This window comes from Myotis davidii, unplaced genomic scaffold, assembly GCF_000327345.1.
Source record: "Myotis davidii unplaced genomic scaffold, ASM32734v1 scaffold422, whole genome shotgun sequence".
NCBI lineage: Eukaryota > Metazoa > Chordata > Mammalia > Chiroptera > Vespertilionidae > Myotis > Myotis davidii.
This window is the reverse complement of record NW_006292909.1, coordinates 2,712-16,545: the sequence shown is the minus strand read 5'-3', so window position 1 is coordinate 16,545 and position 13,834 is coordinate 2,712. Positions and strand designations below refer to the sequence as shown.

Here is a 13,834-nt window from a genome sequence, read left to right as displayed (position 1 = left end):
AACGCTTTTCTCCTGTATGAACTCGCTGATGACTACGAAGGCAGGTTTTAGTGATAAAAGATTTCCCACATTCACTGCATTTATAAGGCTTTTCTCCTGTATGAATTCGCTGATGACTCTGAAGGTCGCTTTTAGTGATAAAAGATTTCCCACATTCACTGCATTTGTAAGGCTTTTCTCCAGTATGAACTCTCTGATGAATACAAAGTTGGGTCTTAGTAATAAAACATTTCCCACATGCACTGCATTTATAAGGCTTTTCTCCAGTATGAACTCTCTGATGAATACGAAGGTGGGTCTTAGTAATAAAACATTTCCCACATTCACTGCATTGATAAGGCTTTTCTCCTGTGTGAACGCTCTGATGATGATATTGGAAACCACTGCGACTTTTAAAATACTTTCCACATTCACTGCACTTATAAAGATTTTCCCCAGTATATTTCTGATGACAATGAAGTTCAGAGCTAGTGATAAAAGACTTCCCACATTCACTGCTGAGATAAGGTCTTTCTTCAGTGTGCACTCTGAGATGCAATTGGAGACCACCACTACGTTTAAAAGATTTTCCACATTTACTGCATTTATAAGGCTTTTCTCCAGAGTGAATGCTCTGATGAGGACAAAGATCAGTGCATGTGTTAAAAGATTTCCCACATTCACGGCATTTATAGGGCTCTTCTCCAGTATGAACTCGCTGGTGACGACGAAGGTGGGTCTTAGTAATAAAACATTTGCCACATGCACTGCATTTATAAGGTTTTTCTCCAGTGTGAACTTTCTGATGATACTGGAGACCCTTGATACTTGAAAAAGTTTTCCCACATTCCCTGCATTTATAAGGCTCTTCTCCAGTGTGAATTCTCTGGTGATATTTTACCGTAGACCTAGCAGTAAAAGATTTTCCACAGTCACTGCATTTATAGGGCTTTTCTCCAGTATGAACTCTCTGATGACGACGAAGGTAAGTCTTAGCAATAAAACATTTCCCACATGCACTGCATTTATAAGGTTTTTCTCCAGTGTGAACTGTCTGATGATATTGGAGACTTCTGGCATTTTTAAAAGTTTTTCCACATTCACTGCATTGATAAGGCTTTTCTCCTGTGTGAACTCTCTGATGATACTGGAGACCAATGCTACGTGTAAAAGACTTTCCACATTCACAGCATTTATAAGGCTTTCCTCCAGTGTGAACTCTCTGATGAAGACAAAGATCAGTGCACGTGTTAAAAGATTTCCCACATTCACTACATTTATAAAGCTTTTCTGCAGTATGAACTTTCTGATGACTACGAAGGTGGGTCTTAGTAATAAAACATTTGCCACATGCACTGCATTTATAAGGTTTTTCTCCCGTGTGAACTCTCTGATGATACTGGAGACCTCTGGTACTTGTAAAAGTTTTTCCACATTCACTGCATTGATAAGGCTTTTCTCCAGTGTGAACTCTCTGATGATATTGGAGACCTCTGGTACTTGTAAAAGTTTTTCCACATTCACTGCATTGATAAGGCTTTTCTCCAGTGTGAACTCTCTGATGATATTGGAGACCTCTGGTACTTGTAAAAGTTTTTCCACATTCACTGCATTGATAAGGCTTTTCTCCAGTGTGAACTCTCTGATGATATTGGAGACCTCTGGTATTTGTAAAAGTTTTTCCACATTCACTGCATTGATAAGGCTTTTCTCCAGTGTGAACTCTCTGATGATATTGGAGACCTCTGGTACTTGTAAAAGTTTTTCCACATTCACTGCATTGATAAGACTTTTCTCCTGTGTGAACTCTCTGATGATACTGGAGACCAATGCTATGTGTAAAAGACTTTCCACTCACAGCATTTGTGTGAACTCTCTGATGATACTGGAGACCAATGCTATGTGTAAAAGACTTTCCACATTCACAGCATTTATAAGGCTTTTCTCCCGTATGAACTCTCTGATGATTATGAAGGTGAGAGTTAGTTGTAAAAGATTTTCCACATTCAGAGCACACAAAACATCGATTTCCAACATGGACACTGTTTTCCTGAATAAACATGTGGGTGCAACTAATGTCATCCTTACATTCATTCCTGGTGTAACCATTTTCTCTCCTTTGAAACATCGTTCCACGTGTTGAAATAGCATTGGGACTGTCCATGGTCTGAGGAGCCGTTAGGTGGAGACTTCCTGATCTGGTAAGGAAACCCTGCCCAACTTTTCTGCAGGTGAAACGATTCTGGGACACTTTGAAATTGCAGCTGTTTGCAAGTGAGATCCTGTCCACACCTCTAATGAAAGTCTTCTCTCTCACATGCTGCTGATGAAATTTAACACTGAAGTAAAACCGTTTTGCACACGAACCACACCTCAACAGTATCTGTCCGTGTTGCGTTCCCTGCAGCTCCATCACGTGGAAAATGTTTCCCAAGACGGGCCCACAACTCTCACAGGGGTGGCTCTTCTGGGAAGACAAGGCTACCTTGACATTTCTTGCCTGTGACACTTTAACAGAAACGTTCTGCTCAGTCAGTGCCTCAACATTCTCTGCTCCACAACAGCAACCTGTATAAAAGGAAATGCTGGTGAGGTACATGTTGACCTTATGAAAACAGAATATCTTCACCACAAATGATTAACAGTCATGACTAGGCATGATTGCATAGAATGATTTTCAAGATGAGTGACTTAGACAGGGAGGATATTGCTTTTATAAATAACATGGCCCCAAACGTCAGTCGATACTAGAAATCTAACCAAGAGAGGGACAGAAGCATATCAGTCGATACAAAGAAGAGAGGAAGGCTCTATTCATTGTTCTTGCACAAATGGCTTCCTTTAAGACCTTACATTCTGACCGTGTGAGTCTGTGTGGAATAATTTTAAGCTGCTCAGAGCCATAAAAAATAATTTTATTAGATCACAGGATATACAACTTCAATATAATAACACGTGTGCTCTCCAAAGTGCTGCATGCATGGACCAATGTTGGCTTGCAGTACAGAGAGACCTGTGAAAGAGGCAGAGGTACAAAGTCCAGGGAGGTTAAGGTTATCCGTGAGCTGGGAATCTAAGTAGAAATGATCATAATTAGAACTAAATAGTTGGCAACGTATCAACAATAAGCACAAAAAAGCATAATTGTGTGAGGAATGGGCAACTGTAACAAAACACTGGGTTTCTCGCTATGCACGTAACAAACCCCTGTCATGAATTCCTCCCCAATGACCTTTCCCCAAAGAAAGATCACCTGGGGTCCACAGTGTCATTCATAAAGTCGTGTTTCTTCTGTGATGCACAAATGATTCTTTCCCTTCAATCCCATTTGAGGCATTGCTTGGGATTAATAATGCAAAGAACATGGAGGGTCAATATTGTGGTAGAACACCAAAGGACAAATGAGATCACAGTCAAAAGACCAAGGTGAGTGATATCAGCAAGATGGCAGGATCAGAGTGATGAGCTTCTTCCCCTGTCCCAGTGCAAGTAGACAGCTTTCCATGAACAAAAACCCCATAGAAAATGGGAATAAGAGTACCATGAAGACAAAAAGTATTACAGACACAAATAAAGGATAACTGTACAGAAAGGATGACTGGAAAGACTGAGTGAACAAATATATTTGAAGATACCTACAGTAAAAAACAAGGGTCAGAGTTATGCTTCTGCTATCATTGACCCTAGTGGCCTATTCTACAACAAAACCTGGAAATTGGTGTGTTTAAAAACCTCAGAATGCCTTGGCCAGAGGGACAGAAGCACAGGCTGGGACACAAAGAAGACAGGAAGACTCTCCTCATTGTTCCTGCACAAACGGCTTCCTTTAGGACCTTACATGCTGGCCATGTGAGTCTGTGTAGAATAATTTAAAGCAGCTCAAAGTCATAAAAATTAATTGTATTAGTGCACATGATGTTCAACTTCAATATAATAATGTGTGCACTCAAGGTGTTACAGCCATGGACCAACGTTGGAGTGCAGTAAAGAGAGACCTGTGAAAGAGGCAGAGGTACAAAGTCCAGGGAGGTTAAGGTTATCCGTGAGCTGGGAATCTAAGTAGAAATGATCATAATTAGAACTAAATAGTTGGCAACGTATCAACAATAAGCACAAAAAAGCATAATTGTGTGAGGAATGGGCAACTGTAACAAAACACTGGGTTTCTCGCTATGCACGTAACAAACCCCTGTCATGAATTCCTCCCCAATGACCTTTCCCCAAAGAAAGATCACCTGGGGTCCACAGTGTCATTCATAAAGTCGTGTTTCTTCTGTGATGCACAAATGATTCTTTCCCTTCAATCCCATTTGAGGCATTGCTTGGGATTAATAATGCAAAGAACATGGAGGGTCAATATTGTGGTAGAACACCAAAGGACAAATGAGATCACAGTCAAAAGACCAAGGTGAGTGATATCAGCAAGATGGCAGGATCAGAGTGATGAGCTTCTTCCCCTGTCCCAGTGTAAGTAGACAGCTTTCCATGAACAAAAACCCCATAGAAAATGGGAATAAGAGTACCATGAAGACAAAAAGTATTACAGACACAAATAAAGGATAACTGTACAGAAAGGATGACTGGAAAGACTGAGTGAACAAATATATTTGAAGATACCTACAGTCAAAAACAAGGGTCAGAGTTATGCTTCTGCTATCATTGACCCTAGTGGCCTATTCTACAACAAAACCTGGAAATTGGTGTGTTTAAAAACCTCAGAATGCCTTGGCCAGTATGGCTCAATTGGTTGGAGCATCGTCCTGAATACCAAAGGGTCGAGGATTCAATTCACAGTGAAGGCACATATCAGTATGTGGATTCAATTTCCAGTTAGCTTAAGTACAGAAGGCAGCCGATTGATGTTTCTCCCTCACTCCGATGTTTCTCTCTCTCTTTCTCTCCATCTCTCTTCCTTTCTATCTGAAAGCAATAATAAATATACAAATAACAATTTCAAGGTAGCCCAACCCAAAACTAAAATCAAAACTATGTATTGACATAGTCAATAAAAAGACAACCTATCAAAATCATGTATAAAATCCAGAAAATACAATTCTAAGAGGAAATTTTATAGGGAAAAATGCCTACATTATAAAAAAAGATCTCAAAAACCTAACCTTCCATCTCAGGAATCTATAAACAAAACAAGAAAGTAAGCTGAAAGACTGCAAAGAAATGACACAGAAATATCTGAACAAGCATCAATTAAAGGGAGATAAGCCAAATTTAAAAAATACCTAACAGGTATTTTTCTCAAATACAAAAATTGGTAAACCTTGATCTAGACCAGGGGTGGGCAATCTCTGTTACATTATGGCATGCGGAACTCTCTCTTATACTCTTTCATTTACAATTTTTTTCTCAATATCGACTTTTTTATTTTTGAGATAAATTCAGTGTAGGTGTATCTTAGCTAAATAAATAATTTTACGTAACATGTATACATTAAACACTAAATGTATTTTTTATCATCATATACTGTGTTTTTGTCGCTGGAATGAATTTTATTATTTCTTCAAGATTCTTCACATGCGTACACCAGAGATATCAAGTAGGCATAACATGTTCTCAAAAAATTACGGTTGGCACGCAGAATTTTGAGTCAGAGATTTTGCTGGTCTTGGCACGCATTCACAAGAACGTTGCCCACCCCTGAGCTAGACTAAAGCAAAAAACAAAAACAAATAAATAAAAAAGGAAAAAAACCTCAACGGAATGAAAAAAGAAATGAAACGTAAGACGTTACACCTGACACTATGAACCCCAAAGCATCATAACAGAGGTTGATGTTAGGAAACGAGAATACTGAACTTACAAGCAACCAAATTCCCCTGACCTCCTGGGCCAGGAGGTCCTGGGGGGAAGGGGTAGATGAAGACATATATGAGGAGAAACTGCACTGACTGGCATCGGGGTAGGAACTAAGGGGCGGCTTTCTCCCAGACGGAGGTGCTGGCAGAGGTCATTATACCTATGTTGGGACATCCCAGGTTGAAGGTCTGATTGACAATCATTTCCGTTGGCTTCACCCTGGGGATTCCTTGAGACCTCACTTTATCCCATTTAAAACCCCATCCAAGCTATGTGCAGCACCTTTTCTATATGAATGCCCTCTCTTGTCGGGCTAAATCCTGTCAAAAAAGTTGCAGTTTGGTCTGGGAGCCCCAAACCTATCAATAAAAGGCCCAAGATGCGGCAGCAGCACTAGCCTCCCTTAATTCAAGGCTGGGCCTCATCAGGGCATTTCCAAACCCGATACAAAGAGAAGACTCTACAAATCTCTTTGTAGACCAAGCTGGGTGTCTCCAGGCACTGGCTGACTTTACACCTCCCAGGAGAACAAAGAGCCAGTGTATCCAGTGGTCAGTGTCATACCATAGCAGCTTACAACTCTTTACATCCATAAGCCACACACTCAAGGTCAGATTCACTGAGCACCAGAGCCCCACTGAAGCAAATCCTGTACCATAGGGGTGTCTTCTTCACAGCACTTCACCCGCTGTAGTCGAAGTGACTGCTACCGACGCTAAAATCCTCAACATTATTCTGGCATATCAGATCCAGCATTTCATTAGAAAGATTATACACCACGACCAAGTGGGATTTAATTTGTGGCATGAAAGGATGGTCCTATATCTGCAAACCAATAAATATGATACATCATAAAAACAAAATAAGAGACAAAAATCACAATCATATCAATTGATGCAGAAAATGCATTTGACAAAATCCAACACCATTTCTTGAGAAAAACTCTCAGCAATGTGACAGTACAGGGATCATACCGCAACATAATAAAAGCCTAATATGACAAACCTACAGCCAGTATGACACTCAATGGGAAAAAACTAAAACCACTTTCCCTAAGAACAGGAACAAATCCTATCTACCACTGCAATAAAATTATTAGGATACCTAGGAATAGACTTAGGTAAGGCGGTCAAAGACCTGTACTCAGAAAATTACAAGAAGTTGAAAAAAAGAGATAGAAGACGATATAAACAAATGAAAGAATATACCGTGTTCGTTGATTGTTAGAATCAACATCAATAAAATGTCCATACTACCCAAACAAATCTATAGACTCAACGCATACTCATTAAATGATACCAAGGGCATATTTCACATGCCTATAATACACTCTTCAAAAATTCATATGGAATAATAAAAAAAAAAGAACAACCGAATAGGCCCAACAATCTTTAGAAAGAATAACAAAGTTGGAGGAATCACAAAATCAGATACCAAGCAATAGCACAAAAATTCCTGGTCCTGGCACAACAACAGACACATAGAAGAATGCAACAGAACCGAGAACACAGAAATCGACCCAAGCCCTTATGCTCAATATTTTGCAAAGGAGGAAATAGCATATCATGGAGTCAAGACACTCCCTTCAATAAATGGTGTTGGGAAAGATACATGCATAAAAAGGAACTAGACCACCAACTTATACGATACACAAAAATAGACTAAAAATGGGAAAAGGACTTAACATAAGAGGAGAAACCAGAGCATTTTAGAAGGACCCATAGGCAGCAAAATATCACACATATGTCCCAGGAATATCTTCACAAATACAGCTCTGAGGGCAATGGAAAGTAAGAAAAAGTAAACAGATGGCACTACATCAAAATAAAAAGCTTCTGCAAAGCAAATGAAACCATCAACAAAAAACAAGAAAGCCCAGGAGCACATATTTGCCAATGTTGTCTCTGGTAAGGATTTACTCTCCAAAATTTACAGGGAACTCATACATCTTCACAAAAAGGGGGTAAACGATCCAATCAAAAAATAAGCAAAAAGACTTAAATAGACACTTTTCGAAAGTGGACCTATAGTGGGCAGAGAGACAGATGGAATCTTGCCTAAAGTCACTAATTATCTGAGAGACGCAAATCAAAACGACAATAAGATATCATCTCACACACGTCAGGATGGCTATCATCAACTAATGGACAAATGACAAGTCCTGGTGAGGAAGTGGACATAAGGAACCCTTGTGCACAACCGATGGTGATGCAGGCTGGTGCTGACACTGTGCAAAATAGTACAGACTTTCAACAAAAAATTATAAATTGAATTGCCATTTCACTCAGTAATCGCACTTCTAGCAACATATCCAAATAAATCAGAAACAAAAATCGTAAAGGACATATGCACCCCTATGTTCACAGCACCACAATTTACCATACGTAAAATTTGGAAATAGCCTAAGTGCCCATCCATGAGTGGATTGAAAAACTGTGGTACATCAACAGAATGAAATACTACACTGCTGTAAAAAGAAGGAACTCTTATCATTTGAAACAGCATGGATGCACCTGGAGAGCATTATTCTAAGCAAAATAAGCCAGTCGGAGAAAGATAAATATCACATCATCTCACTCATTTGTAGTCAATGGGGGAAAGAAGACACATATGTAATACTGTATGTAATACTTTAAACATTAAAGAATTTTTAAAAAGAAATATAGTGAAGATATCCATAGTACACAATGCATTCTACAGATTAATGCAATGCTGATGGTAATTATTATGGTGTTTATGAAGAAATGAAAAGAGAATCTTGAAATGGAACTAAAAACTCAAATTGAAAAATCAAACTTGAGCAAGAACAAAGCTGGTGGTATCATACTTCCTGACTTCAATTTATTACAGACAAAAAGCAAGCAAACTGTGTTCCTGCAGAAACACAGACACATATATCAATAGAACACAACAGAAAACACAGAAATAAACCAAAACATCCTTTCAAGTAATCTTTGTCAAAGCTGCAAGACACAGAGGAAGGGAAAGATAGTTTCTTCAATGAAAGGTGCTGCGGAAAAGCAATACTCACATGTAAACACAACAATACTAAACACCACTGATAAATTTTAACTCCGTCTACATGACAGAATTAATTGTGCAAGGCAAAACGTAAAACGCCTCAGGACAACCTAGAGAAAAAGTTTTGTAGATTTGTTTGGACGGGGTTTTATGAATGTGACAACCACCACCAGACAAAAAAGAAAAAACAAACAGTCTAATGGCAACAAATAAAAAAGCTTCTTCACAGCACATTAGCAATAAACAAAATGAAATGAAAGGAAATCTAGAGAACAGAGGAAAATACTTGCAAATCCTATGAAGGAATCGATTGGAGAGACTGTGGATGCAGTTCTGATCAGCACAATAAAGATAATATTGAGATATAGACAGAAATTCACACAATAGTTGGAGTTCCCAGGGAATAATAAAATAATGTTAATACTTTACTGGAGGCTAAGAACAATGCAATGAGCTGTCTGAAAACCAAACTCATTATAACTTCATTAAAAATACTTTATTGCTGCCAAAACCGGTTTGGCTCAGTGGATAGAGCATCGGCCTGCGGACTGAAGGGTCCCAGTTTTGATTCCGGTCAAGGGCATGTACCTAGGTTGCGGGCACATCCCCAGCAGGAGATGTGCAGGAGGCAGCTGATCGATGTTTCTCTCTCATCGATGTTTCTAACTCTATCTCTCTCCCTTCCTCTCTGTAAAAAATTAATAAAATATATTTTTTAAAAATACTTTATTGCTAAGCATTAGCAACAAGCATCTGAGCTTGCTAGAAACATAGTGGCACTAGACCTGCTCAATGCAGGGTTGCTAAAAATATCGACTTTGTAGAAAAGCGGTGGGCGGGCAGCAATATCTGCATCTGAAAAGCACAATTAAGTACATGCAAAAATATGTGTTCCTGGAAGTGATAGGCAATTAATATATAATATATACAAGATAGTAAAGAGAATATTTAAGCAAAAAACAGAGTTATTAAGCAGGAAAAGGATATAGAAACAATTCCTCAAAAAGTATGTACAAATGACCAACAAGAACATAGAAAATGCTTTCCTCACGGAACAAAGTGGAATCCCTCAGGCCTCAAAACACACTACCAAGCACAAATCCTTCCCTGTGAGTTTACTGCAGCGGGGAGTATTGGGACTTCAGGAATAGAAGGGAGCAGTGGAAACAGACCAACCCTCCCCAGGACAGCAACTACCTAGGAAACTGGAAAAACCAAGCAGTACGACAGTCTACATGGGAGGACAGAGCACACCCTGGGGGAGGGGCCTGGGAAATCGCAAAGCCAGGTCCAGGTCACTGGTGAGAGTGAGGATCTTACCCAGCGAGGATGGAAGTTCGAAGTTCTCCAGCATCACATTCAGGTACAGCTGTCTCTGACCCTCATCAAGGAGGCTCCATTCCTCCCTGGAGAAGTACAGGGCAATGTCCTCATAGGTCACGCCAACCTGTCAGAATGGAGACAATGAAAACCAGAGCTGCCTCTTTGAGAATCTCCACTCCTACTCCTTACACACCCCAGGGCACCCAGTTTAGTGTGGACACCAGGCCCTAATGCCAGTGCAGGCTGCTCTCTCATCACAGTCCCATTACTCACTGTGATGGCCCTCAGCAGAGCAGCTCAGACGTCCCCACACCAGATCCCGGGACCATCAGCTCACACTTCCTCCAGATGTGCACACCACTGGGTAATATTTCCCCCCTTCCCATGTTCAGACCCCAGGTTCACTCCCCAGCTCTGCCCCCTTCCTGCTCCAATGCCACTGGATCTCGCTGGACTCACCCATGAACTTGGCATATGGCGTGTAGAGAGCTTCTCCTCCAGAAGGATAGACGACCACCCCAGACCCCTGACGGATCCCAGAGCCGGGAAAGCCCGGAATGAGGCTGTGCCGTCCTCCCTGCAGCCTCTGATCTTTCCCTCAATACTCACAGCCACATCCTCAGGGACCTTCAGATGCAAGTCACCCCCGTCCTCTCTGCCCTGCACTTGCTGTGTCCTCAGAAGCCACAACACTCCTCTCTCCCCTCCACCTTCCTCACGGTCCTCCACGCGGGACTGAGCTGCAGGACGGGACAGGCGCCCTCCCCAGGCTGTGGTGTCTGTGTGAGGAGACGGTGAGGGCCTGGGGGTCAAGACTCACCTCAGCCCGACTTCTCTGCGGGGGCGCCGCCATTGCCCTCTGTGGGCTGGGCGGGGCGTAAGCGGCTGAAGCGGCTGCAGGAATGGCGGTCCCTGTCCCGGCCCTGACGTGGGGCCAGGCGGCGACTCCGAGCTTCAATCCCACGCGGGAACTGTGAGCACCACTGGAGGCTCCCGGCACTGGCTGTGAGGCGGAGAGCACCACTCGCTGGCCCTTTCCACGGGAGTGTGACTATGAAAACCTCACTGCCCAAGACAAAAACCTGAGATGGCGAAATCCCGCTACAGGGATTATAAGTCCCGCCCTACAGAAGCGGCCAAAGGGAAATTCGTTGTCCCTCCATTGGCTCAGCCTGATGCCAATCCATGCGTGGCCTTCTGGGTAATGTAGTTTCTAAGCTCCAAGGCCGGGATCCAGTATTTCTCAGTTGACACTAGGACTGGATTTAGGGGCAAATACCCAAGAACACACTAAGTGCACTCAGGGTCTTCTAACGCCTTCAGGGAGTAGATTTCCGGGGTAAGTTTGTTTCTCTTGCCCCTGCGTGGCTTCCTTTAGCTGCGGGTTTTGCATATATTTGTTCAGGACTTGCTTTTTCTGAATGGCAGGCATTGTTTCTTCATTCAAGACTTTTGGTACATGTCTCCCTCAGGCCATAGGTTTCTGGAGGAGGTTGTTCAAGTCTCTAACTGACTTAACCTGCCTCCATTGAATCCATTGTACAAAGTTAAGGTCACAAAACAGACACTCATACTATACTTAAGGGCATCTGCTTCTGATGCCATCCAAAGTGTCAGCTCTGCCTGGGCTGCAGTGTGGATAAGATGGTCAAGAAACATACGAAAAGATGCTCAAGGTCACAGATAACCAGAAAGAAGAAAATTAAAACAACAATTAGGTGTCACCTCACAACTGTCACAATGGCTGCCATCAACAAATCAACAATTGACAAGTGCTGGGGAGGATGTGGAAAAAAGGGACCCCTAGCACCCTGCTGGTGGGAATGCAAACGGGTGCAGCCATATGAAAATAACTATGGACTTTCCTCAAAAAATTTAGTGTGGAACTTCCATTTGATCCAGTGATTCCACTTCTAGGAATGTATCGTAAGAAACACCAATCAGATGGAATGAATGCACCCTTCCGTTGATAGCAGCACAATTTAAAATAATAAAGCTGTGGAAACAGCCCAAGTGTCCATCAATAGATGACTGGATTAAAATGCTGTGATACAGTCCTAACAGGTTTGCTCAGTGGATAGAGCGTCACCCTGCAGACTGAAGGATCCAAGGTTCAATTCAGGACAATGGGACATGTCCAGGTTGAAGGCTTCATTCCCAGTAGGGAGTGCACAGGAGGCAGCCAATCAATGATTCTCTGACATCATTGATGTTTCTCTCTCTCTCCCTTTCATTTCTTCTCTGAAAGCATCAAAGCATTAAAAACACACACACACACACACAAAAAAAAACCTGTGAAACTTTTTTACCATGGAATACTATGTAGCAGTAAAAAAGAATCTTTACACTTACAGACAGCAGAGGGACCTGGAGAACATCATACCAAGTGATATATTAACAAAATATATCAAAAGAAAGTGGTGTATGGAGTGGATTCAGAGACACGGAAGCACAGAAGGAAGTGCACAATCTCAGAGGAAAGGAATGGGAGGGGGGAAAAAGAAAAAACAGCCTCAGGTGAGGATTAAGCACACACACACACACACACACACAAAGTCACCTGAGCCTTGAGCATTTTCTTCTGTTCTCTGAATGCAATGAGAAAACACTAGCTTGCTGTATTCTGAGTGTGTCCTAAATTTCTGTTTATGAATCTGTGTTATTAATCTGTGTTCAGTCAGTGAGACACTGGAAATGATGATAACCCTCCAGGTAACTTTCCCCTCCCTCACATGAGTCAACTGCTTTTTGAAAGAAATGTCGAAACTTGTGCAGAATTTTTCTAAGTTTATGTGAACCAAGCCAGTAACAGTACCAGGAAGCAAAATAAAAATAAATTGCTTAGGAGAATGGCAGTTTTGCACCTTTTCCACTAAAGAAGAATATATAAATGGGTTACATGACATTCACTGGTGATAAATTGGGGGCGGGGGAAGCTGAGGAGAAAAAGCTCGGAGATTGGATAAAAAGAAAAAAAAAGATATAAATTCCTTTTTAAGTTTATCTATTAGGTAACAGTTAAAATTTAACACAATAACAATAATAATTGGGGCTCTGTGATCTTTTGTGTTCAGAGATTGTGCTCTTAGGAGTATATGAAACAGGAATGTCCCTGAAAATCCAAAGGTATGTTATCCCAGATGCAAAAAGGCAACAGGTTCAATAAGGTGAAATTTGCCCTTCGCTAAAAATTAAAAAACCACACACACATACATACACACATATGCAGACTAGGACATAAATATCCCTGTGACTAGCTTTTACTTAAAAAGTTTTAACTTCAAAGCATCCTATATGGAAACTTTTAGCCTCTGAGTTTGCAATATTGCGTATGCTATGTCAGGCTCCCTGCACTTGGTAAGTTTACTGTGTGCCATCATTTTTGTCCACACTGGGGAGGTAGAACTCGTGGGTTGAAGAGAAAATTCAATGAGTGGTTTTTTAACTCCGGGATCCACTGTTGATGTCCTCCCAAACACAATGCCCCCAGTATTGATTGTGTGCCTTTATTTGGTCTCCTAGAAGTAGTCATTTTTTTAAATTAAATCTTTATTGTTCAGATTATTACATTTGTTCCTTTTCCCCCCATAACTCCCCTCCACCCAGTTCCCACCCCACCCTCCGCCCTCACTCCCCACCCACTGTCCTCACCCATAGGTGTACGATTTTTGTCCAGTCTCTTCCCGCATCCCCCAGAGCC

At 41.4% G+C, this 13,834-nt stretch overlaps 1 protein-coding gene across 1 annotated transcript in view; it reads right to left on the bottom strand.

Moving 5' to 3' along the window:
* Nucleotides 1–3,445, bottom strand: part of LOC107183510 (zinc finger protein 585A-like) — a 5,560-nt gene extending 2,115 nt beyond the window's left edge. Inside the window, exon 1 of the mRNA XM_015565700.1 lies at nucleotides 4–3,445. Within this exon, the coding sequence (XP_015421186.1) occupies nucleotides 4–2,578 (2,575 nt within the window). The 5' untranslated portion in view covers nucleotides 2,579–3,445. The remainder of the gene's footprint in view (nucleotides 1–3) is intronic.
* Between the last annotated feature and the right edge of the window lie 10,389 nt (nucleotides 3,446–13,834).